Genomic DNA, 26,982 nt, shown 5'->3' on the forward strand with positions numbered 1-26,982 from the left:
GAACCCTTCCATTTGTGTATTCTCCATTAGAATGTGAGTTCCTCGAGAGCAAGGATTGTCTTACTTTTCTGTTTGTATCCTAGCATTGAGCACAATGATTAAATATAGAAAGCATCTAATACATGCTTTATTCATTCATCATTCACTCACTCACGGTAGGCTCCCTGTGTCAGTGAACATTTCATTTTTTTATGCCTTTTGTCTTTTTACCCCAGAGATCCTCACCCAGGTTGAACCATTTCTTGTGACAAAGAAATATAATTAAGGAATAAAAAGACCATATTTAGCAATCTAAGTGATATTCTATCCTTATAGTCCCCTCCTCCTCCACTATCATGTTTCAGGATTGCTTCTCTGGGACTCTCCTTGGTTTTTTGATTACTCAGAATCCTACCTCTTTTAAATAACCTTTTCACTTACACATGCCCATCTTAAGGTAGGCTGAAATATCCTTGCTGGCCACTAGAGGGAAACTAAAGCCTGAAAAAGCTGGCATTATTCTCTACAGCGACCCCTTTCCCTTTGGAAAAATGTCTTCTATCACTTGTGTGACCTCCTTCCTCAGGTCCGGTCTAGGAGATGCTAAGGGCGCTTCTGTCCCCACCTCCTGGGAGAGCTCACTCTTAGTTCCTCTTCACTCTGTACTAGTTGATTCAAATACACAACATATTGATTCAAACACACACACTGCAATTTTAATGTAAATGTCTAGTTCTCTTATTTATCCTGAGTTAAACACTGTTATTTATTTCTTCCTTTTCTGCCCTCAATTTTCTGTACAGGGAAATCCCCACACCTAAAGAAGGCTCCTAGAAATAGAGAGACTGGAAGAATTATGTCCATTAGACAAAAGATTCTAAATGAAGAGGAAAGGGAAAGGCATTCGGCCCCAGGTATTTGCTGTAGAAAAGTAAAAGAAAGCTGAGGGCAGACTACAGACGTGTTAGCAAGACGTTAACACCCTTTACTAAATATGAACACTTTATTGGATTGGAAGGGGTGTCTGCCACTGGCTGGGCTCAGAGTGGGGGCCATGGCATGCAGGGCTTTAAATTGCTAAACCCAGGAAATAGTTGGATTGCCAGGAAGTTCTAGTCGATCCAGTCTATGCTCCCTTTGTGCTTGGAGGGGTGGGAGAAGGGGGGAATTTCTCTCTCCTCCTCTTCCTTCCCATTGATTATATCACCTAGCAGTAGAGATATTCACTCAGACAAAGACATTCAGTGATAGAACTGTCAGATGTAAAGTGAGTCTCTGCTCATTCAATTATGTTTTTTAAACACCACCTCCAGACTATTCTCCCTAGTTTGCACTTCAATCAATCAATCAAAATTTATTAGGCACCTACTATGTGCCAGGTACTGTGTTAAGCCTTGGAGATACAAAAAAAAAAAAAAAGGAGGAGGAGGAGGAGGCAAAAGAAGGTGTCTGGTCTTAAGGAGTTTACAATCTAATGAAGGAATTTATAATCTAACGATACTTGTACCTGTACTCAAATCTGGGTTGTGTCTTCAGAAGTTGGCTGCTTTTCTTAGGTTCTACGATGTAGTCTGAGGATCCAGGCTTCTGTTGCTGTAGATCAGGAGCCCCCACCCTTATGCTTCCTATGAACAATCAGTAGATACAATTAAAGAAGTCATTTACTAAGATGCTGTAGTGAGAATAGTATCTCCAAAATATCTCCCCTTCCCCGTAAACCTTCCCCGCACACTCTCTCAAATACAAACAGCATCAATGAGTAGGCTCAGACTTATAGGGGGAGAGTAACAAGGCACAGCGCACACCTAAGGAAAACTTGTGGCCAACCAAGGTTAAGTCATAGCTCTGATACCAAAGGGCCTTACTACTGCTTCTTTCTCTTTTTGTGGGATCATCATAAAACATCTCTTTGAACTCACTTCTGGTCCCTCTGAATCATCCAGGGGTCCATGGGAATTTCAAAAGGCAGAGAAAGCAAAACAAAATTCCCATGAGTTACAGATGATTCCCATAGCTGGAGTTCATTTTTTTCTTTTGTAAAATAAGAATGTCAGACTAGATGACATCTAAGCTAAGTATTTTATTAATTCCCCTTAGAGGGGATGCTCTGAAGTCCCAGAGGATTTCCTAGGATCAGGGATGAGAAGCAATGGTGAGTACATGACAGAGATCAGTCACATCTATGTAAATTGTCCCATTAAAACCAACAGTAAAGAGGCCACTGAACACTGATGTAAGTGAGCTAGAGTCAGCAGAGAAGTTGTTTTTAATTAATTAAAGAGTTTTTCAAGGACCTGGAGGATCAATGCCTTCAGGTCAGAAAGTTTAAAAACTATTTAAGTGAAAGGGAGAAAATGCCATACTCTCTGTCTTAACCACTGTTTCCTCCTCCCCACTTGTACAACTGACTTAGACAGGGCACTCCATTCTCTCTGAGGCCCCTTAGTATCACTCAGGCTGGGTCCAGATGGACAAAAGCCTTCCAAGTTTGAGCAACTTTGGCTCTCTGACAGCCCGCCTGCCTTGCTGGAACTTAAAGGGCGTGTGTGAATGTGTGTATGTGTTCGTGCATGCGTGAGTTTGCCCTGGGAACAAGGAAAGGAGGAGGTACAGAACAACATCAGAATGTTGGCTGGACTGTGGAGCATTTTCTCCCTGTGCTTTGGCTCAACCTCTTCATAAAAGCCCAGGGAGAAGGAGGTGGAGATTCCCACAGTTGAAGGGGGAGGGTTTCCTGCGCCTCTCTGACAGGGGCGCACCTCTGCTTTAGAGAGTGGGAGCCTGATCGGGAAGACTGGGAAATCATGCTCTTCATCTGGGCTCTGCAATTGGCCATAGTGCTCCAGGGGGGCTTCTCTGGTAAGTGTACCCAGTGTGGGGAGGGTGGGCTGAGATGTGGAAAGAGAACCCTGAGGAGGAAGGGTATCAGGAGGGGCGGGGTGCCTGGGGAAAAGACGAGAAGAGGTGGTTGTTGAGGATGGTTTGGAAAATGTGGTCATTTTGAACTCTGTGTGTGTGTCTCTGTGTGTGTGTGTGTGTGTGTGTGTGTGTCTATGTGTGTGTCTGTGTGTGTGTGTGTGTCTGTGTGTGTGTGTGACACAAAAGCCCTGCTGGGGGGAAAACCTCAAACTGGGTCCTGTTTTGAAATGCAATGACAAAAAAGAATTTGAGAGCTTGCTGATGTTGCCTGCATTGTATAAACAGCGGTGCAATGGAAGGAGAGCTGACTTTGGAGTCAGAGGGCCTGGGTTCAAATTCTGCCTCTGCCTGGGCCACCCCAGGCAAGGCACTGAACCTTGATGGTCCTTAGCTTCTGTAAAATGAGAAGTTTGAACCAGAGGGTCTCTTCCAATCCTAGATCTAGGATTCCATAGCTTATTGCAGTTCCAAACATTCATTTTGTGGCCCCCAAAGAGAAAATTCCCTTTGTAATTTAAAGGATAAGGTGATCGTTTCCTCACCCACCCATTCCTTGCTGCCAAACCTGTGGTCAGTCATACCAGGGCTTAGACAAGTCACTCTCCTATTTGCTGTCCTCTGGATGCTATGCAGCCTATCAGGGTCCTTCCTAATTTGTGGTACCCACAACGAACGAAATGCAGTCTGACCAGGGTGCACAGAGAAGACTGTTACCTTGTACCTGGACACTGAGCCTCATTTTGCGTTGGCTTCCTTGGCTGTCATGGCATGCTGTTGAGCCAACCATATTAAGCTAGCAGTTCACTAAAATCCTCAGATCCTTTCAAACCAACTAATGTCTAGTTACATTTCCTCTGATTTTGTGCTTGTGAAAGTGAATTTTTGAACCCACACATGACTTTACAATTTTTCCAACTAAATTTCATTTTATTCAATTAGTCCCAATACCAAAATCTTTTAGCCTCTCAGACTGTTTTTTAATGTTGACTCAGTTTGTGAATCTGAACCTCAGTTTTATCATCTGAAAATAGAGATTATATCTTGTATCATTATTGTTGTCAGGAACAAATGGGATTATATATGTGTGTGTACATGTGTATATATATAAAGTATGTATATATGTGTATATGTACACATACACACATATTTTATGTGTATACACACATAAATACACATATTACAGATATATTATACAGATAACATGTCTGTATAATTAATTATATATGTGGTATAAACATGTGTACACACACATGTATATGTGCATGGTTGTGTGTATATGCATACACATACAAAGAAAATGAGAGAGAGAGAGAATTGGGAACCTGAAAACCCTATGTGTGTCAACTATTGTTAACAGAACCCCAGATTTGGGGAGTTAGAAGAGACTTCAGTGACTTCCCCCTAGTCCAACTCTTACACAAAAAATTCTTATCACAGGATACCTAACAAGCAATCATCTGACCTCTCTTCGATGACCATCAAGGAGAGGGAACTTGAGGAGGAACCCTCTTGAGGTAGCTCATTCAATTTGCAGGCAGCTGAAGTTGTTCAGAAGTTTCTCTTGACAACAAACCTAAACAGGCTTTTTTACAACATCCATTCATTGCTTCCAGTTCTGCCCTCTGGGGCCAAATGGAAAAAGTCTCCTCTCCCTTCCACATGACAGCTTTTCAGAAACAGTTGTGTCTCCCAGAGTCTTCTTATCTCCACACTAAACATGTCCAGTTTTTTCAGCTGATCCTTCTAATGTCATGAACTCCAGGTCCTTCACCTTCATGGCTGTCCTCCTCTAGACATTCTCTAGCTTAACAATGAGCTTTTTAACCTTACTGCCTAGACCAAGCAGAAGACAGTGGGATGCCTGCTTTCCTTCTCCCATACTAATGCAGCCCCCAATTGCATTGACAGTTTGGGCTATCACATCAAACTCCCTTCTTCCATTGAGCTTGCTCTCTACTAAGAGCCCCTATTTCAAGTGAGATGGTGTTTATAAAGCACTTAGCACAGTGCCTGGTACATAGTTGGCACTGCATAAATGTTGCCTATCATCATTATTATTATTTAAATGGGAAGGGATTAACTGCTTTCTAACCACACTTCCACCATCTAATATTTGTGAAGCCAAGTTTTCGGTATCCAAGTGCAATACTTTACATTTATCTAAAAATAGAGCAGGGTGCCCTGGGTAGTAATTATCTTCTAGCTAAAACCCTGGGAGCCACACTGGAAATACTAATCCCACCTATCAGAGATACTTAGCAGGATTTGTGCTTTAGGCTGGGTTTGTAGTAGATTCCTTCTGATTCTTGAGATTCCACTGTTCTGAGATTTTGATCATCCAATTGATCAATCAACAACTATGTGCCAGTGTGCCCAGCATGGTGCCAGGCACCAAGGATGCAAATTCAAGAATATAATGTTCCCTGCTCTCAGTGAGCTTGTGTTCAAATGGGAAAGACAGAAGATGGAGGATTTCATCAAGTTATCATAAGTCCCATGACTCATTCATTTGTGTCCCATCCCAAACACAGAACCCATTTTCTCTCCAGAGATGTTACATCAGTCTTGCTTCCCGCCAAGAATCTCAGTTGTGCTGAACTGTGGCTTGGACCCAGATAACGATTTTTACAAGTTCAGCTGTGACTCTCTTGCCTTTTCTCGCAATAGCAAAGAACTAACACATGCTTTCCATTTGACTGGCTTGGGTTATATATTCCTGTCGCTCTTTGAGTCACAGTTTATAACCTGGTTGTGGATTTTATTTTGTCCGACATCTTTTCAAAGTAAAACCTTTTAAAGCTTCCCTATCCCTCCTAGGACACTCAGGTCAGGCTTTGATCATCTAGTCCTCCTATTATTCAAACTCACTTGTCACAGGTTAGAGTTTAGGAAAGCTGGTTCAGAGAGAATCCTCTAAATAATATACTCCTCCATTTTGAACTCCTTGTTTTTCCATAAAGAAAACATTCTATCTCTGGGCATTTTCTCTGACTGTCCCACATGTCTGGAATGCTCTCCCTCCTCAACTCTGTCTTCTGGCTTCCTTCAAGTTCCAACTAAAATCCTATTTTCTGTAGTAAGCCTTCCCCAACTCCTCTTAATTCTAGTGCCTTCTCTCGGTTGATTATGTCCTGTTTAGCCTGTATATAACTTCATTGCACATAGTTGTTGTAGTTGGTGTGTGTGTGTGTGTGTGTGTGTGTGTGTGTGTGTTTCCCCCACTAAACTGTAAGCTCCTTGAAGTCAGGCACTGTCTTTTGTCTCTTTTTGTATCCCTGACGCTTAGCACAGTGCCCGGCACTTAGTAGTTTAATAAACAGTTGATTTACTGACTGACTCCGGCACCTAACAGCATATAGCTCATAGCACAGAAATCACAGGATCATAGCTTTAGAGCTGGAAAGGACCTCCAAGGCATCTAGTCCAATATTTTACTGATGAGGACACAAAGACCAGAGAAATTAAGCGATTTGCACAAGGTCACACTGTCAATAAGCATTTACTAAATAAAATGCTTGTTAAGTTCTAGGCGGGCAGTGCTAATAGGAACACAAACAAAACAGTCCTTGCCCAGAAGAAGCTTACCTTCTAATGGGGGAAGGGAACCCATAAAAGAGAGTTGAAAAGAGGAGGGGAAGTGTTCATGCGGGCATAGCAGAGAAAGTCCTAAGAGTCAGGAGCAGAGCCTGGAGAGGAGTAAAGACTACTTTCTCCTATTGAGCTTGCGGTCAACTAAAACCCCCAGATCAAGTGAGATAATATTTATAAAGCAGGTAGGTGGCACTTCCTGAGTTCAGATCTGGTCTCAGACACTTAGTAGCTGTGTGACTCTGGGCAAGTCACTTAACCCTGTTTGCCTCATTTCCTCAGAGGGAAATGGCAAGCCACTCCAGTATCTTTGCTAAGAAAACCCCTAAATGGGGTCACACAGAGTTTTTCCTAACATCAAGCCTAACATGGCCTCTTGGTAACTTTTGTCCATTGCTCCTAGTCCTTCCCTCTAGGGTCAGGCAGAACAAGGTTCATTAATCTATTCCCTGTGGCAGCCCTTTAAATAGGTCCTTGAACTCTAAATCCAGGCCTCTTTCCATTTTGCCACTCAAATAGGTATATGCTAAATTTAGCAATAAGGATACATTGGTACCATTAGGTAGCCCCTTTATGCTTCTCAACATACTTTCATATTAGTTCTCCCATTTAATCTTTTCTTTATCCCCAGGCAATCTGGGTTAAGTGATGTGCCCAGGGTCATACAGCTAAAAAGTGTCAAATGTCTGAGGCCAGATTTAAACTCAGGTCCTTCTGACTCCAGGGCTGGTGCTCTCTCCACTGTGTCACTAGCTGCTCCTCCCATTTAATCTTTACTACACCCGTCTGTGAGGCAGGTAGGACAGGGATCCTTATTTGACAATTGAGGAAACTGAGGGCAAGGGAAATTGAATGACTGGTCCAACGTGTCGCCAATGGCAGACCTGGAATTGAACCCTTGATCAAATGTGATTCTTCTTTATGTCAATATACTCTGACTTAGAATGAGTAAACCTCAGTTTCCTCATCTGTTAAAGGCAAGTAATGATATTTATACTATCTGGTTTGGTTAAGTTGTGAGTAGTAGTAGAAGCTGGGATTACATGAAGAAAGTGTTCCTTCTCTGGTATGTATTATGTTTACACTTATATATATACATGCGGTTTCTTCATTAAAATGTAAGCTCTTTGAGGCAGAGGGTCTTTTGTCTGTATTTCTAACACTTTTGTCTTTGTATTTCTAACACTTATAATACAAGACAGAGTACATAACAAACACTTAACAAATGTTCTTTGATTAATGGAAAAGTGCCTATAGTTCTACACTAAATGGAAAGCTTTTATTGTTAACGATATTTAGATGAAGACAGACAGACCTTTCTAGACTAAATCCACAAGGGGTCAAACAGGCCATTCAAAATGAAGGGAGGTTGTGCAAATAGGTGTCTGTGAAAAGTGGGGCACTTGCCAAAATGATACCCATCAGGAACACTCAAATTGCTCGTTCTTGAAGTCCCCAGACTGTTACTTTTGTACTCCACCCTGTTTATCTTAGCAGAGATCAGCAGGAATGCCTCTAGCCTTTAGAAGGCAAAAGGGAGCAGACAGCTGAATGGAGCTGTCTGTGTGGTTTGGTTTTTTTTTTTTTTTGGAAAGTTTTTATTGCTATCTTTTATCTTAGATCATCTATATTTTCCAATGTGGTCCTTCCCCTTTCCCCTAACCCTCCAAGAGAACAATACTTCAGCCAAATTCACCAGTCTATCAAAAAAAAATATGCCAGCATATGTGATGTTCCACATGGGTGATCTTACTTCTCTGCAAAGAAGTGGTGGAGGGGCTTTATAGGAGCCTAGATTTAGAGTTGGAAGACACAACAGAGATCATCAAATCCTTGCCCCTCATTGTGAAGAAAAGGAAACTGAGGCACAGGGAGTTTAAGGAACTTGCCCTTCATCACACAGTGTATCTGAATTCAGATTTGAACTCAGATCTTCCTGCCTCAGGGTCCAGAGAACTGTTCTATGCTGCCTTCTTAACATCTCTTCTTTGGAGCCAAGCTGATTGTTAAAATTCTACAGTATTTACCTTCTATTGTTTTGCTCTTGTGTTTTACAATTACACTGTTAGAAACGTTTTAGCAGATCTCTTATTTCACTTGATGTTAATTTGTGAAAATCTTCCCTGTGCTTCTCAGTATTCATCAAATGCTTCATTTCTTACTGCAGAGTGATATTCATGTGCCACTCCTTGTTTGGCCATTCCCCAGTTAGTGAGTATCATTTTGATTCCAGTTCCTTGGGCTTACAAAAAGGACCTTGACAAATGCTGTGATGTAGATCCCTCCATGTGCATTTAACTGAAGGCCACTCAGATTCTACAGCTGGAACAGAATGGTTTTTCAAATTCAGCCTTCTATATTTCTTACTGCAAGTTAGATTTCCAAGTGGTTAGAGTGTTACATATGGAATTAGAAAGAACTGAGTTCAAATTTGGCCTCAGACATTTACTAGCCATACAACCTTGAAATAGTCATTTAACCATTTTTAGCCTCAGTTTCCTCATCTGTAAAATGGGAATAGTAATAGCAGCCACCTCAAAGCGTGATTGTGAGGATAAAATGAGAAAATACATGTAAAGCACTGGGCAATTCTTAAAGCCCTCTACAAATGCTAGCTATTATTATTAAGATCCTTTGTAGACTGTGCCAGCTTTCCAATTCCAGACCCTGCTGGAGTCTATGTTTCTGATGGCATAGTTCTCAGTCTCCGGGATGTGGCTTCTATTACATCTCAAGCATTGGGGTCTGCTTCCCATCAGGATGTGGCTTTCATTTCTTTTGGTTTCCATTAGAGCCCTACTCTGGTGCCACATCATGTCATAGAAGGCATGGTGGGTTCTGGAAGTCTAGGTCAGGGGAACACAACTTTTGGCAGGTTCTGCTCAGCCAAAGTGTTCCCATGCTAGCCTGGCAGAGACTACTCTTGGCTCTCTGGTTGTAAAGCAGCATAACTATGTTCAGAGCTCATCAACAGTGGTTTGACCACCAGGGGACTCATTTTTCTGATCATAGTAACTCATGAAGACCATGCACTAATATAAGATGTGGAAGAATCTGAGGACTAGTTGGGCAATAGAAATTCCTATGCCACAGGACACCATGAGCCCTTAAAATACTAAAGAAGGAGGGACTCAAAGAGAAAAGGTAGGGTATGGGAGTTCAGACATTTACAGCATGGAGTGATGCCTTTCATCGAGTCTCTTGAATTACAGAAAGGTCCTAAAGGCTGGAAATTTGATCATTTCTTTTTTGTTTTTAAGCCAAGAGCAATAATAGCAGGAACATTTTTTCAAATTTAAAGATTTTACAGATATATTTTATCTTTATATAAACTACATTTCTGAATATATCCTTTTCCTTGCCCCTCTCAAGGCAGCCATCTCTTGTAGAGGGCTATGGACTAGACTGAGGACTTCATTGGTATGGGGAATTCCCAGATGAGGAAACTCACTCTACCAATAGAGGTTGGCATTTACTCTGCAATTTATATACTCAAAGTTGCCTGGAACACTGAGAGTGAATATCTTGCCCAGGATCACAGTCAGTATGTATCAGAGGAGAGATTCAGACCCAAGACTTCTTAGACTATTCCATACTACATCTTTGCATCCCTTGAGTCAAAGAAGAAAAAGGAAAGGAAAAAAAAGGTTCATCAAAACTGACAAATATATTAAAAGACTCTGATAATGTCCCATACTCATAGTTCCCAACCTCTGCATAGAAGAAAGGAAGGAGAGAGGGAGGAGCGTTTTTGAATCCCTTATTTGAACTCAAGATTGGTCCTTCTAATTACACTGTATAAATTTAAATTTAAGTTAAATTTTAATTTATATTATATAAGTATAAATTTAATTCATACTTAAATTAATTTAAACAACCTAATTACAGTGCCTTTAAAATTACAGAGATTTCTTTTTCCCGTATTTACATGATATATGTTAGTTTTCTGGTTCCACTGATTTCATTCTTCATCAGTTCATATAAATCTCATGCTTCTCTGAATTCTTCCTATTTCTAATGGAGCAATACTATTTCAAAATGTTCACGTGTTTAGTTATTCCCCACTTGTTGCGGGGGGGGGGGGTTCTTAATTTTCATTTTCTTGGCTACCACAAAAGGTTCTGAGCAGTTTACATTCTCTTTCAGGTTTATAGAGCTTGCCTTTCCATGGCTCTGGAAGGTAGGCAGTATAACTGTAACTATCTCCATTTTAGAGATGAGCAAATACAGTCACAGAGAGGTTAAGTGACTGATCCAAGGTTACCCAGTAAACATCAGAGCTGAGATCTGAGCTCAAGTCTCCTGGGTCTAAATCTGACACGCTTTTCTGTACGCCAAGATTCAAAACGATTTCATTTGTTAGAATCAAAGCTATCCAATGGTTGCAAACCTGGAGATTCCAGAGGGAGTCATCCTCACTCTTCACAGGCTCTCTCACAATTTTTGGTTCTGTTTGCAAGCAACTGAGCTGGAATGGATAAATGTGTACATATACATACATAGTATACATATAGACATATATATATACTTCTAACATGAATATATATGCTAAATATAGATATATACAAAAATATATATTCAAATACAACAAAGATACTTTTTTAAAAAGGGAGCACGTTGTAGACTTTTAAAAGTGACATAAATATGTATTCATTATTATTAAATACTTATAAAATAAATACTTATATGGTGTTTTTAAGGTTTGCAAAGCACTCTGTATGCATATATGTGTGTGTGTATATATATGTATATACAAAATCTCATCTGACATTATACTTAACCATAAGACTATAATTATACTGAATATATTCTAAGGCAGGAGGATCTAGGGAAAAGGATTTGGGAAGGAGGGTGCTTTCTACCCTTACGGTTGAGCCCAGTGTCTTGCAGTTGGCAATAAATGCATTATTAAAGGAGCATAAATGATGGTTGAAAATACTTTTTAAAAAGATTGTTAAAGCAAGAATTGGATAATTTTCTTCTCCTAGAATGCTTTATTGCAGTTTTGTGGGATGGGTTAACATTGATCTTCAGAGATTTCATAACAGATCATGTAGTTAGAGACTACTTCTTAAACAGGCCTATTCACTGAATAGCTGTTACCTCACCCTAAATGAGTACCTGAATAGCCCTTAGTCTAAAGGGGCCAAGGTCTCCCATTGCATCCTGGACCATCTCCAGTCATGCAGATGAATCCAGACGGCTCAGGAGCAGAAAGTGAGGCTGGTGATCTTGTACAGCCCTCAGTCACTCAAAACAAAGTCAAGTGCAAGTCATGTCATCATTTCTTTGATGTCATGGTCTTCTTTGAAAATGAGGGATGAACACAATAACAACAGCTATGTGATCTTGGCCAATTTCCTTAACTGCTACGCCTCAGTTTTGTCATATGCAAAAGTGAGCCAGTCAAAGTGTGCTGGGAGTGGAACTGCCAAAAGTCTAAAAAAATGGCTTTGCATTTTCATTTAATTATCTCATGCTTTAGTTTTAAGCTAAAAATATCATGTTAAGCATAAGCATTGTACTTAAATCTAGTAAAGGTGTTCTTTCTTTGGTTAGATGAGTTCAGAATAATTTCCCGGACCATTGGCTGCTCTATTGAGTTTGCCTTTAAAAATCGATAAATAAAACTTTCCAGTTACTCATCCTGATGAAATGTTCTGTCCATGCCTGCGGTCCTGTTATAAACAGGGATGTTGCTAGGATGAGGTGGCCTGGGCCATCTCTAAGCTTCCAAAGAGCTCCTCTTCCACTTAAGTTCTAATTGTCTCCTTCCTACTCTCAGGGGTATTGTCAGTATCAAATGACATAATATGCACAGAAGCACTTTGTCAAGTACTGGACACGTATGAGGTATAATTACTAGTGAATTTTTCTTTGATGATTCAAAATGCATTTCGGAATCCCAACCCCCCAAGGGTCATCATTTTCAAAATCTTTTCTATTTATGCAGGGCTTCAAAAAGCATTTTGATTGTTGGAGGATGATTTAATTCTGGTTAAAGGAGACTTGGAGGCATCTAGATGGTACAACAGATAGAATGTTGGCCCCGGAGTCAGCAAGACCTGACCTCGGACGCTAGCTGTGTCAAGTCACTTAACCCTGTTTGCCTCAGTTTCCTCATGTATATAATGAGTTGGAGAAGGAAACGGTAAACCACTCCAATATTTTTGCCAATAAAACCCCAAAATAGAGTCACACAGAGCTGGATATGACTAATTGACTAAACCACAACAAAGGGGACTTACTAGAGGTTGTTTTTGTTATTTTTGGTTTTGGGTTTTGGTTTTGGTTTTTTTTTGCTGATAGGAGTAGAGATGATTCTGGGAATATCAGAGAGGATTCTTTCTGACTGACCTAAGGTCTCCCTTTCCAGGAGATCTTGTCCAGCAAGCAAAGGAGAGCAGGAGTAGAAATTTGTTTCTTTAACAGGATGCAGCCAATGAGAGAAAGATGGGAGTCTGCAGTTCTGCTTCATTCCCTCCCTTTTGCTGGAACAACAAGGTTGCCCCACCCATGGCAGCTATCCAATAGGAATGTCTGGCAAGATATGGGAAACTGAGAAATTAGCCTATGGAGCCCAGAATAGGCAATTTCTCAAATGACCAGGAAGCTGGAAAGGAAAGGAAAAAGAAGAGAGAGGCAGCTTTGACTGAAAGCAATTGGGACAGGAAGGAACTCTGACCTGGTCAACAACTGTCATCTCTGCTCGAAGTCCAGTGGCATACGTGCTGTGCAAATCATTGAGAAAGGGACTGAGCTCCTTTTCTCTTAGATTGTCCAAGGGGCAGAAATTGACCTCCAATCCTAACTCTGAATTTTGTAGTGAATTTCCCTGGTTTTCCCTGGGTTCTTCACACACAAGCAAAATAAATTCCCTCAATGAGTGTATGTAAGTGTGTGTGTGTGTGTGTGTGTGTATGTGTGTGTGTGTATGTGTGTGTGAATCCATATATATCACACACAAAACACATGTAGATACAACATACACACATGCATGTACATATATACACGAACATATTCCACACTCAAAATCCATCATGTGTCTGTCGTGGTGCCATGTTTCATCATCGGTCCTCTGGAATCACGAATGGTCATTGTGCTGATAAGTGTTTTCACACTTCTCCTAATTTAAAGATTCATATGAAGCACATGATGCCTTTCTTGATCCCCCCCCCAACTGCTAATTACCTGTATCTAATTTGTATTTATTTGGGATATATTTACATATGTCCATGTCCTCCCCAGTAGAATCACAGCTCCTTGAAAGTAGGAATTGTTTTTTTCTTTATATTCTCAGCACCTTCAGGCATAGCTAGGTGTCCCAGTGGGTCGAGCACTAGGCCTGGGTTCACATCTGTCCAGACACTTGCTAGCTGTATGACCCTGAGCAAGTCATTTAACCTCTGTTTGCCTCGGTTTCCTCATCTGCAAAATGGGGATAATCATAGTACCTACCTCACAAAGTCGTTGTGAGGATCAAACGAGACAATTTTTGTATAACTCTCTTAGCACAGTGCCTGTCACATAATAGATACTATAGAAATGCTAGCCATAAACTATTACTATTATTGCCAGGTACATAGGCATTAATAAATTTTTAAATACATAATTAGTGAAAAAAATAAAATTTTTAATTGACTTTTCGGAGTCAGAAGGTACCATTGAGGTCACCCAGGACAGTGTTTTCCTTCCATGGGTCTATATTTCTTTTTTTCTTTTGTCAACCTCATTGATAACATTCCTTTCCCTTAAAGCTTTACCCATCTTCCCCTGGAAAAAGAAAAACAAAACTCTTGTAACAAAAAAGCATAATTAGCAAAACAATTTCTGTGCGTCTATTGTTTTAGAAGATATATGTTTGTGGGGCAGCTAAGTGGTGAAGTGAATAAAATAAGGGTGGGGAATCTGTAGCCTCGAGGCCACATGTGGCCCTCTAGGTCCTCAAGCGCAGCCCTTTGACTGAATCCAAACTTCACACAACAAATCCCTCTGATAAAAGAATTTCTACTGTAAAACTGAACTCAATCAAAAGGCCCTCACCCAAGGACCTAGAAGGCCTCATGTGACCTCAAGATCACAGGTTCCCCACCAATGAAATAGAGCATTGGCCCTGGAATTAGAAGGACCTGAGTTCAAATCTAGCCTCAGACATTAGCTATGCGATCATGGGCAACTCATTTAACCCTGACTGCCTTCTCTCCCCCCCCCCCCCAAAAAAGAAAATATATCTTTCCTTCTATACCTTGAGCCCTTCATCTCTTCATCAAGAGTCCTCTGGCACTGTGGCTAGGCACTGTATTGTTTTATATCTTTCACAGCTGCTTTTCTTTGCAGTGGTGGTATTGCTGTACGAAGTATTGTCCTGGTTCTGCTCATTTCATTCCAAATCAGTTCATATACATCTTTTCAAGTTTCTCTGAACTTACAGCCCAATAATATTCTACAACATTCATATAACAAAGTTGGCTAAACCTTTCCCCTGTTGAAGAGCACTTCATAGTTTCTAGTTCTTTGCTACTACAAAAAGAATTGCTATCATATTTTTTTATTTGTTTGCTTGTTTTAAATACACATGGGTCCTTTTTTTTCTTTCTTTGATTCCTTTGGGGGTATAAGTCTAATAGTGGTATGACTGGGTCAAAAAAGTAGTGACTTGGAGCACAGTTACAAACTTGCCTTGTTCTAATTCACAGCTCCACTAACAGTGCACTAATCTTGCCTGTTTTCTTTTAGCCCTTCCAATAACTGTGATTTTCCTTTTTTATCATCTTTTCCAATCTAAAGGATATGAGGTACAATCTTGGAGTTGTTTTGATTAGTGATCTGAATCACTTTTTTTCATGTTTATTGTAATTTGGATTTCTTCCTCTATGAACTGCCTGTTCATATCCTTTGGTAATTGATACTGGAGAATGGATCTTCTTCTTATAGGTTTGAATCAATTCCCTACATATCTTAGAAATGAGAACTTCATCTACCTTTTCCACCTCTAGCCCTGGGATCCATAACCAAATCAATATCACCATTGTTTCTGGAAAGGGTAGATCAATTAATTCTCCTAGAGTTCACTTGAGATAAAAATAGTCAGTATTTGTAGCTTGCAGAAGCTTTTGTATACTGTCTCAGTTTATCCTCACAACAACCCCAGGAGGCAGGTGCTCTTATTATCGTTCTCATTTTACAGGTAAAGAAACTAAAGTTAAGTGATATGTTCAAGGTCACAGGGATAGTAAGTGTCTGAGGCTGAATTTGAACTCAGATCTTTGAAGCTAATACTCAGTCCACTGGGCCACCCAGCTGCCTCTAGTCCCAAACAATTTTTTTTTACTACTATTACCCTTATGTGTTATGTCTTCCTATTAAAATGTAAACCCCTTTAAGGGCAGGGACCAACTTGATTTTGTATTTTATTAGCACAGTGCTTAGCACAAAGTAAGCTCTTTCCTTCCTTCCTTCCTTCCTTCCTTCCTTCCTTCCTTCCTTCCTTCCTTCCTTCCTTCCTTCCTTCCTCTCTCCCTCCCTTCCTCTCTCCTTCCCTTCCTTTCTCCCTCCTTTCCTTCCTTTCTTCTTTCTTTAATTGGTAGCATGGATATCACATCCCTCTTCTAGAGATTGATGGATCCATCTGCTGCCTGTATCACAGACCTCAGCTGGACCATTCCTGCCCCCTCCCAGAGTCAAAGGAGATGACAGCTTTCACACCTTCCCCTACTCCATTGCTACACCCTTATCCCCACTCCCTTTGGCTGTCTCCTTGTCTTTCTCAGACTGCTGTTAAGGGTTAGGAGTCAGAGAGTTGGGAGACATCAGAAGCAAGGAATGGGCTACTGTTTCCCCAGTATTACTGTACTTGCACCATCCTCAGGGAGTACTGACAACTTTGAGACTATTTATATCACATCTTCAGTGGAAGCCCCCAGGGAATCAGGGATGCAGGCTGCGCTTCTGGAAACCTCCCCGGAAAGGCAGCCTGGTGCATGGAGAAGGTACTGGATTTGGACTCTGAGGACCTCAGTTTGAATTCCTACCTGTGTGACATTAATTTCTCTGGGTTTCAGTCTCCCCATTTGTAAAATGAGAAGATTGGGCCAGATGACTGAGAAGGTCCCTTCCTTCTCTAAATCTAGGTTCTTGTGATCGATTATAAATCTAAGCTGAATTTAAGAATGAAATCAGAAGAAAGCAGTTGTGACTCTGGAGGCAGAGAACTCTGGTTCAAATCTTATTTCTGACAGTACAGCTAGTGATAGCATGCTCATAATAACAGCTAATATTCATGCAGTTTTCTTTTCCTTTCTCTTCCCCTTCCCTCCCCTCCCATCCTCTTTCTATTCCTTCCCTTCCTTCCTATTCCTTCCCCCTCTCTTTTCATCCCCTCCCCTCTCTTCTCCTCCCTGCCCTTCCCTCCCCACCTCCTCTACCCTCCCCTCTTCTTTTTCCCCATTCCTTCCCCTCTCCTATCTTCTCTTATGCTGCCCTGCCTTCTCCTCCCTTCCCCTCCTCTCTTCTCCCTTCCCCTCCCCTCCCTCCTCTCCTTTTCTTTTCCCTTCCCTTCCCTCCCCTTTCCAATGAGATGATAATATGTGAAAATGTTTTGAGAAGGATGAAGAACATTGAAAGCTGAGGGATTAGTGTTGTTAGTATGAAGAGAGAAGCTCTCTAGCCACAACTTTTCCCCTTAAGGAGGATTTGAGCTAAGCTAGATGCGGTCTCAGACATACAAAGAACAGGGCGTTTTTGGCAAGCTGAGGGGGTCAGAAACAACTTGAAAAACAAACCCAAACCCTACTTGGCATGTCTGCTTTCGTTCTTTGCCCATTTGTGTAGTCTTGGGGAGGGGGGAGCAGCAGGGGGATGGGAAAAGCAAAAGAAGGAGAGAATCAAGGAGGAATGGGAGCAGAGGTCCAGGAAAATGAGCTGTCCCAAATCTGGTCTTTTTTTCTGCTTTGTCTAGCTCCCTGGGCCCCTTCATCAGTGACTCATCCAGACCTTCCAGGGCCAGGGGCACTTGTGAGAGTTGGATGAGATGTGGGGGTTGGAGGGGTGGGGGTGAGGGGAAAGGTCAACTGTAGCATCTATGCAAGCCAGATGCTAGAAGCAACTTGCAACCAACACTCCTATCTGCTGGGCAGAAGTTTGGTCTAGGAATAGAGGAAAAAGCAAGTTATTGTGAGAGGGCCTCTCCTTGCTCTGAGTTCATTTGATTAGAGAAACTTTGGCAGTCCAGTTCTGGGAACAAGCTACAATTAATTGCATCACAGACCAAGCCAAACACTATTTCTCCTGTTCTCCCTTCCCTCTCCCTTCCTCTCTCATCCCCACTTCTTCCTAAACTCCAAGTTGCCCCCAGAGGGATTGGGTCAACAATTTAAGAGGCAGGTATCAATGGCTAGGTGCTAGTGATCCAAAGAGAAAAATTCAACTCTGCCTTCAAGGAGTTTGCATTTAACTAGAGAGAAACACACAGACAAGTAAATACTAGGTATGTGGAAGAAGGATGTTAATGTAGGGAGAGGGGCAAGTGGTTGGTGGGAGGGAGGAGATTCAGGAAGGATATAGCATCTGAGCTAAGCCTTGAAAGAACATGGGGACAAAAAAGAGGAGAAGAGGAGAGAGTCTAGTCCAAGTCCAGGAGCAGCTAGTGTTTCTGCACAGAGATGAAAGAAGGAACATTGCTCCAGTTTGAAAGGGATGTAAAATACATAATGTGAGACAAGAATGAAAGATGGTAAAAGCTAGATTGCAGAAGTCCTAAGATACCACATAAAAAGTTTTTGTTTTTGTCTTAGAGGCAACAGTCATTGTTTTTGAACATTCATTTTTAAAAAAATTTTTGAGTTCCAAATTCTCTCTCTCTCTTCAACCCTTTCCCCACCCACTGAGAGAGAAAACAATGTGATACTTGTTATAAATGTGAAATCAGGCAAAATATATTTCCATATTAACCATGTTGCAAAAACAAAATAAAATAAGAGCGAGAAAAATAAATCTTTTTTTTTAACAGTATGCTTTAATCTGCATTCAGACTTCATCAATTTTCTCTCTGGAGTTGGACTGCACTTTTCATCATGGGTCCTTTTAAATTGTCTTAGACCATCATATTAATCAGAGTAGTTAAGTCTTTCACAGTTAATCATCACACAATATTGCTTTTACTGTGGGCAATGATCTCTTAGCTCTGCTTGCTTCACTCTGCATCAATTCATATAGATCTTCCCAGGTTTCTCTGAAACCATCCCCTTCATCATTTCTTATACCTCAGTATTAAATAGTACTCCATCCCAATCCCAATCCCAATCCCAATCCTGTGCCATAACTTGTTTGACCATTCCCCAATTAATAGGCACCCCCTCAATTTCTAATTCTTTGCCACCAATAAAAGTGCTACTATAAATATTTTTGTACATGTGGGTCGTTTTCCTTTTCTCTCTTTGGGATACAGACCTGGTAGTGCTATTACTAGGTCAAACTAAGCCCCTTAGGCATAGTTCCAAATTGTTCTTTAGAATGGTTGGACCAGTTTACAATTCCACCCACAGCATGTGTTCCAATATTTCCACCTCCTCTCCAGCATTTGTCATTTTTCTTTTCAGCCATGTTAGTCAATATGATAAATGTGAAGTGGTATCTCAGAGTTTAAGTTGGATTCCTTTAATCAATAGCTATTTAGAGCACTTTTATATGACCAAGGATAACTTTGATTTCTTCTTCTGAAAACTATTTATTCACAGCTTTTGACCATTAATCAATTGGGGAATGACTCACTTCTATAAATTTGACTCAGTTCCCTATGTACTTGAGAATTGAGACCTTTATCAGAGAAACTTGCTGTAAAATTTTTTCCCCAGTTTCCTGCTTTCCTTCTAATTTTCACTTCATTGGCTTTGTGAAAAATCTTTTTAATTTCATATAATCAAAATTATCCATTTTACTTCCTGTGATTCTCTTCCCTTAGCCGTAAATCTGACAGGTAAAATTTTCCATACTCCCCTAATTTACTTATGATGTCAATCTTTATGTCTAAATCATGAACCCTTTTTGACCTTACCTTGGTATATGTGGTGTGAAATGCTGGTCTATGCCTACTTTCTTCCAAATTGCTTTCCAGTTTTTCCAGCAATTTTTGTCAAATGGTAAGCTCTTGCTCTCCAAAAGCTTGGATCTTCTGGTTTGTCAAACACTGGACTACTATGGTCATTTACTATAATTATTGTGGACCTAATCTATTCCATTGATTTACCACTCTATTTCCTAGCTAGTACCAGGTTATCTCGATGATTATCACTTTGTAATATTGTTTGAAATATGGTACTGCTAGGCCTTCTTTCTTCACATTTTATTTTCATTGATTTTAACAGGGAGTCATTGAAGATTGTTTTTATTTTTGGTGGTGGTGGTGGTGATGGTGGGTTTTTGTTTTGGGGAGGCAATCAGGGTTAAGTAACTTGCCCAGGGTGACACAACTCAGGTCAAATGTCCAAGGTTGGATTTGAACTCAGGTCCTCCTGACTCCAGGGCCAGTGCTGTATCCACTGTGCCACCTAGCTGCCCCCATAAAGGTTTTTGACTGTTCAGGTGACACCAGAGCTATGATTTCACTGGTTTAATATAATATAATAATATAGTTATAATATAAACTCCAATGATTATATTCTACTTACCAATAACTTTGAGTCACAGAGAGTTTGTCTGGAGCCCTCGAAGGTTAGGTGACTTGTCCAAGGCCACACAACCAGTATGCCCAAAGGAGAACTGGGTTCTGGTTTCTAACAATCTTGGACAAGTAACCTTACTTCCCTAAGACTCAGTTTCCCCATTTGTAAAACGGAGATGTTAATCATTAGAGCTGGTCACAAGGACCCAAACATATGTATTTATTGGCCTTGCAGGCTCTGGCTATCAAGACCTAGCTGGATTTTACTATTGATATAGAATAAGCCAATTCAGATCCCTGGCTGATAAAAGGAAGGCCTCACTGTGTTCATAGTGGTATTCCATCCCTATGGAGCCCATTCCTAAGAAGCCTGGGACTTGTACAGACACAGAGATCCTGGACGGGGAAGGATGCTGGAAAGGAGGGCAAGGGGATAGAGGATGGTGGTTGTCCATCACTCACTTCTACTTATGTCAACCAGAGCAAAGATTGCTGGGGACCATGATCCCAGAGCTTGCCTTCAGGGTAAAACAAAATTCTTCAGCTTGGGTTTTAAATCTTCCATCGTCTAACCCCAAATTACCATCTCGGATTTATGCTGCATCATTCTCCTTCAAACATTCCACATTTCAGCCAAACTAGTCTATTTTCCAGTTCAGTTCCCAGAGAACGAACTCTGCATTCCATCTCCTGCCCTCATTCTTGGCATGGGCCAAGTGCCTGCAATGTTCTCCATTCTTACCTCCAACTCTTTATATTTTTTTTTTTTTGTGATACAATTACGGTTAAGTGATTTGGCCAGGGTCACACAGCTAGTAAATGTCAAATGTCTGAGGTTAATTTGACCTCAGGTCCTCCTGATTTCAGGGCCAGTGCTGTACTCATTGTGCCACCTAACTGCCTCCTCTCCCCTCCAACTCTTAGCAATATTTAGTCTGAAGTTTCACTTCAGGGATTACTTCCACAGGAATCTTTCTTCAATCCCTCAGTTATCCATTTCTTCCTTCTTGAATGATCTTGGATTTCAGTATCTGTTTTTATGTTCTCTCTAGAGAATAAAAGCCTCTTAAGAAAAAAGGACTGTGTCATGTCTCAGTGTCCCTACTGTCTAGAATTATGTCTAGCACACACTAAGTACTTTATAAACATTTGTTGTATTGGATTCCCTCACAGGAGTGTTATGAGGATCAGAGAAGATGATGGATGTGAAAGTGCTGGAAAAAAACAACCAACTGTCTGATATTCTTTCCACAGCATGGTAGGACAAGGCAGGGTTTTGCTAATAAATCTTTAACCACTGGCTCTGCCCCTAAAGTGGCAAAAGATGTCTTTAAGTTTAAATTGTATTATTAACATTTTCATAAGAAAATCTAGAGAATCAATAAATCAAGGCCTGATTTGTAGCATTTGCAGTTTTCTGAGGCTTGCATGTTCACATTGAGAACTGAATAAGAAGTCTTTGAACTGGATCCTCAGAAGGTATTGTCTCCATGGAAGATCTTTTAGACAATTAACAAAGGGCCCTTTTAGGCAGGTTAGTTGAAATGAAAACTCATTCAGCCTCTAAGGCCCCTTGTACCTAGTGAGATCATGTGTGTAAAAGCACTTTGCAAACTTTAAAGCCTTAGATAGACATCACTCATAATTATGGTTTATGGCAAGGTATGGGGGTAGTAACTGATAAACTGTTCGGTCATTTCTGTCCAGTCAGAGTCCCTGTGACCCTGTTTGGGGTTTTCTCGGCAAACATACTAGATTCTAGAGTGGTTTGCCATTTCCTTCCCCAGCTTATTTTACAGATGAGGAAACTGGGGCAAACAGGGTTAAATGACTTGCCCAGGGTCACATAGCTAGTAAGTGTCTGAGGTCACATTTGAACTCAGGTCTTCCTGACTCCAGGCCTGGTGTTCTAGCCATTGAACGACCTTGCTTCTCATAGAAATGGTTAATGCTTGAGTAATTTGAATGTGAAGTTACTGGAGTTACCAAAAAGATCTATGGTGACAGATAAGTGATGGTAGCCATTTCTTTAGGCCATATAAAAGCTGGACTTTTATGAGAAGTAATTTAGGGTATCCTTTTTAAAGTTGGGGAAGCTAGGTCCGAGTTATGAAGAGTCAGATATGACTGAAATGATTGAATGACAACAACCAAATGCTACAAGCAACATTGACAGATCTCTGGGGCTGATCTTACACTCGCATTATAGGACCTATATGGGCATTAGCCAAGGGTTCCACAGAAGGATAGAATGGAGAAGACAATGAATGAGAAATGAGGAGATATGTGTTCTAGGCCTGCCTCAATCACTGTGAGATATTCAGGTTTCTGATCTATCAAATCAAAGGATAACTTACTCTGCTTCCCTTATAAGATCTACAGAAATAATCATTGTGAAAATTCTAGAGATGTAAGACATCCTAATGATACCAGAAGAGCTAATGCAATCTTTTTTTTTCCTTTTAAACTGCTTTGTTGTTCTTTTTTCTTTTTAAAAAAAAAATACAATTGACACTGTCAAATTAACTTCTCCCACTCTGTCCCCTCCTCCCCTGCAGTAGAATCTTCCCTTTTTAATTTGTTAAAATGCTTTTTCCCAATTACATGTACAGATAATTTTTAACATCTACTTTTTAAAATTTTGAGTTCCAAATTTTCTCGCTCACTCACTCACCTTCCTCTTCCCTGAAACAGTAAATAATTTGATATAGGTTATACGTGTGCAATCATGCGAAACACATTTCTGTATTAGTCATGTTGTGAAAGAAGACACAGACTAAAAGAAAAAAAACACACAAAAAAAGTGAAAAATAGTATACTTTAATCTGCACCCAGAGTCTGTCAGTTCTTTCTCTGGAGGTAGATGGCATTTTTCATCATGAGTCCTTTGGAATGGTGTTGGCTGTTGTATTGCTGAGAAGAGCTAAGTCATTTTCAGTTGCTCATCATACGGTATTGCTGTTACCAGGTACTATGTTCCCCTGGTTCTCTTCACTTCACTTTGCTTTCATTTTATGTGTATTTCCAGGTTTTTCTGAAATCAGCCTGCTCATCATTTCTTATAGCCCAATATTATTCCATTACAATCATATAACCCATCTTGTTCAGTCATTTCTTAATTGATGGGCATTCCCCCAATTGATGGGCAACATTCTTTGCCACCACAAAAAGAGCTGCTATAAATACCCTTGTACAAATTGTGTGCTCTCTCTCTCTCTCTTATATGTGTGTATGTGTATATGTGTGTATGGATATAGACATAGTAATGGTATTGCTGGATCAAAGTGTATGCAGAGTTTTATCTCCCTTTGGGTATCATTTCAAATTGTTCTTCAGTATGGTTGAATCAGTTCACAACTCCACCAACTCCATTAGTGCTCCAATTTTCCTGCATTCCACCCCCCCAAACATTTATCATTTTCCTTTAAAATCTTCCCTTATAACAAATATCAAAAGCCAAAGAAAACAATCAGCACATGGCCATGTCTGGGACACGTCTCACTTACTTGTAATGCACCATCTCTCTGCCAAGAGATAGCAGGCATGTTCCCCAATCAGTCCTCTGAAGTCCTAATTAACCACTGAATTAACATAATTTGAGATTACATTAAGAGAGGTGTAGCTTCAATGAATCGGTAAAGTTTTAGTAAGCACTGTATGCCAGACACAGTGGTAAGCTCTAGGGATATGAAGACAAAGGTAAGTCAGTATCTTACCATAGAGGAGGCATAAGCACACAGAGGTATGCCAAAATATATACCAAACAGGGACAAGATGATTGGATTGAGCCTCATATCGGTGGAGGTACTTGAGTTGAGTGTTGAAGTAGACTAGGAATTATAAAAGGCAAAGGTGAGAAAGGAATACATTCTGGACATGATAGACAGGCAGTACACAAGCAGAGATGGAAGATGGAATGTGCAAGAAATGATAAGGAGGTTGGTATGACTGGACCATAGAGTACGTATGGGGAATAATTTATAGAAAGGATAGAAAGATAGGATGAAACCGGGTTCTAAAGATATTTAATGCTAAATAGAGTAACTTATATTTGATCCCCCAGCCTCCTCTCCCTTCTGGTTGGAGGACTCAGGGATGGAATACTAAATGTCACCCAAAACTTTTCTGTATAGAGAGCAGAACTTGGACTTCACAGCTCACTTGACTTTCCATCTGCAGCTCTGGTTTCAGCTTTCAAGAACAAGTTGCTCCCATGCTGGGTACCCTCTGGTGGCCCCTTGCCTTTTCCCAGATTCCTTCAATATTATGTCTTCCCCCATCAGACTGTCAGTTCCTTGATACCATGGACTCTTTCATTTTCTTAATGTATCCCCAGTGCTTAGCACAGAACTGGGTACCTAGTAGGTACTTAATGGGTGGGGGGTTTTTTAACTGAACATTTGATTTTGAGTAGGGAGGGGACATGGTTAGACCTGCATTCAGGAAAATTATTTTGGTGGCTCTGTGACACATTGGTATGGAGAGAAACTTGGGACAGGTAGACAATGAAATCAGTAGAAGACATAGGTAGTTTTGTGGTGGTGCCTTTGTCCTGGTCACACACGTTCTCTGTGTGTGCATCACTTAACACAGGTGCCCTGACCTGTGTTTCCTATCTATGAATGACCCTGTTGAAGCTGGGTAACATATATTTATAATTGATCCATTTCAAACCAATGGTGGCTTTCTCTAGCTTCTTTCTGTAGCCTGTGAATAGGGGCAGAGGAGGTGGAGAGAGTAATCCAGAGCAGAGGTTTGGCAAGGGATAAGCAGGAACAGGAAAAGGGGTTGAGCAGAGGACAGTGTGGCATTGGACTGGCTAATTATATGGTGGGGATCGGAAAGGAAAAAAAGGAAAGCATAGGCAGAGGCAGTGGCTTAAGAGATGACCTGAGTGGTCAATGGATCGGAGATCTTGATGAGATTAGGGTAAGTTTAGGAGGGTGATGTGGAGAAAGATGGAATGATAGGAGGTTTGGGGGGTCAGATAGAGAAATGGTTCAGCTCCTTACTTCTTACTCTGAAATGAACTACCCTGCCTTCACCTAGCCTTATCAGTTCAACGGTCCCCTGACATGTTCAGAAACTCATCTTTAGACTTATCTTATCCCCTCACTGAAGTAAATACCCCAAGGTCTCCATTTCCTTAAACAGAAAAGGGATTAGAAGTCACTGGTAAGGAAAAATGTTTCCCAGCAGTCCCTGTGTTCTATGCTAAATAGCAATTGTTCTGCTGGCTAAAGAATTCTACAAGCCTGTTCTGTGTAAATAGCAACTGGTTAGAGAATTCTGAATGAAACAGTGACATTTTTATTACATCCTCCAGCGGCAGCTGGCCAAGCCTTTTCCTCTGATCACTCTACACATGAAACAAGTTAAAAATGGTACAAGACCGTCCATGATCAAGTGGAAAATCATGGGGCATTGATTTAAGTAGAAAGTTGGTGTAATTGAAAGGCTAGAGGGATGGACTTGGAGGCGAGGAGTTTGGGGTTCAAATTCCTCCTTCAGTACTTACTGTGTAACACTGACCAAGTCACTGAATGGGTCGCTACTCTCTGTCTCAGATTCCTAATTTGTAAAAGGGTGGTGACAATAGTACCTATTTTACAGGGTTTTTGTGAGGATTGAATGAGATGTAAGTAAAAGTGATTCATTAAACCTCAAAGTACATCAGAAATAAGAGCAATTATTATTCTAAGTGAAGAGGACCTCAGAGAAAGGAGAGATCTTTCAGTCTCCTTGGAGCCAAAGGGTCTTGGGAAGCTTTGAGGAGGAGGTGGGTGGTGAGCTGAGCCTTGAATGTAAAGATCCCAGAGTACATACACATTGATTCACTTTGGTTCTTCCCTCCCTTCAACAAGAACCTTCTTCAAGCCCCAGTGCTGTTCTCGCTTGTGAGGAGAGCCTAACCTTAAACTGTGTTTGTGTTTCCTGCAGGTGCACAACCATTTAGGTCCTCCCCTGGGAATGCAGACCAGTGGATAAAATGGTGTGATGAACACAAAGCTCTCCACAGTCGTCTAGACCTTGTAGAAGAGGTACAGGAGCTGTGGGATGTGGTGGGAGAAAAGGGAGAGGGGATGGGGAGGCAAGTCAGGTATTTGCAACTCTGGGGATGGTGGGGGCAGAGGTGGGAGAGATAGAAAAGGGGCTCATGTGTCCAGCTCTGTGTCAACTGCTGAGAAAAACAAGGAAATGTAGAATGGTGGCCATGTCTCTTCTAGCTAGCCGGGAGATAAGACCAATGCATGTGAAATTAGGAGAAAACAATATAAAGTAACATAGGATCAAGTCCTAAATTGTAGACTAGGCTGCTTTGGGGTATCAGAAAAAGCAAAGGTCATCATGGACTGCAAGGAGCAGCAAAGGTCTCCTAAAGGAAATGAACCTTGAAGGATGAGTAGGATTGGGTAGACCAAGAGGATCAAGGGAGACATTCCAGGTAAGAGGACTGGTTCTGGCACCTCCATTGTGTGCCTTGCTCATGAATGAAAAAGAGGTTCACTATAGACCACTGGTAATGACTAGAAGTCAAGGATCATAGAATTACAGACTGAGAGGGAGCTTAAAGGTCATCCAATTCCCCATCCTCATTTTACACTAACTCAGTGTCAAGCACATAGTAGGTGCTCATTATTTCTTGAATTTTATAGTGATAATAACAAATAATAATGGCATATTATTATTATCATTGCCATTATTTGTTTAGATCTGTGATTTCATTAGTACTGGGAGTTTCTCCTTAAGGAAACTTTCCTATGCAGATTGAAAATCATTCTGAGATTGTCTAGGAGGCTGAAAAGTTCAGTGACTCACCCAAGCTCACACAGCCAGGA

The 26,982-nt window shown here is 40.8% G+C and overlaps 1 protein-coding gene across 3 annotated transcripts in view; it reads left to right on the forward strand.

The window, feature by feature from the left end:
* The first annotated feature begins 2,539 nt into the window (after positions 1-2,539).
* PLAC9 (placenta associated 9) overlaps positions 2,540-26,982 on the forward strand; it is a 28,938-nt gene continuing 4,495 nt past the window's right edge. The window contains exons 1-2 of one of the 3 annotated variants that reach the window (XM_072628035.1): positions 2,540-2,838; positions 26,084-26,184. In XM_072628035.1, coding sequence (XP_072484136.1) covers positions 2,784-2,838; positions 26,084-26,184 — 156 coding nt within the window. In that variant the 5' untranslated portion in view covers positions 2,540-2,783. Of the gene's footprint in view, positions 2,839-25,421; positions 25,528-26,083; positions 26,185-26,982 lie in introns of those variants that run through there. The other 2 variants (XM_072628033.1, XM_072628034.1) reach the window with 2 other exon arrangements.

The sequence above is a fragment of the Notamacropus eugenii genome, chromosome 1 (genome assembly GCF_028372415.1).
Source record: "Notamacropus eugenii isolate mMacEug1 chromosome 1, mMacEug1.pri_v2, whole genome shotgun sequence".
In the NCBI taxonomy this organism is placed as follows: domain Eukaryota; kingdom Metazoa; phylum Chordata; class Mammalia; order Diprotodontia; family Macropodidae; genus Notamacropus; species Notamacropus eugenii.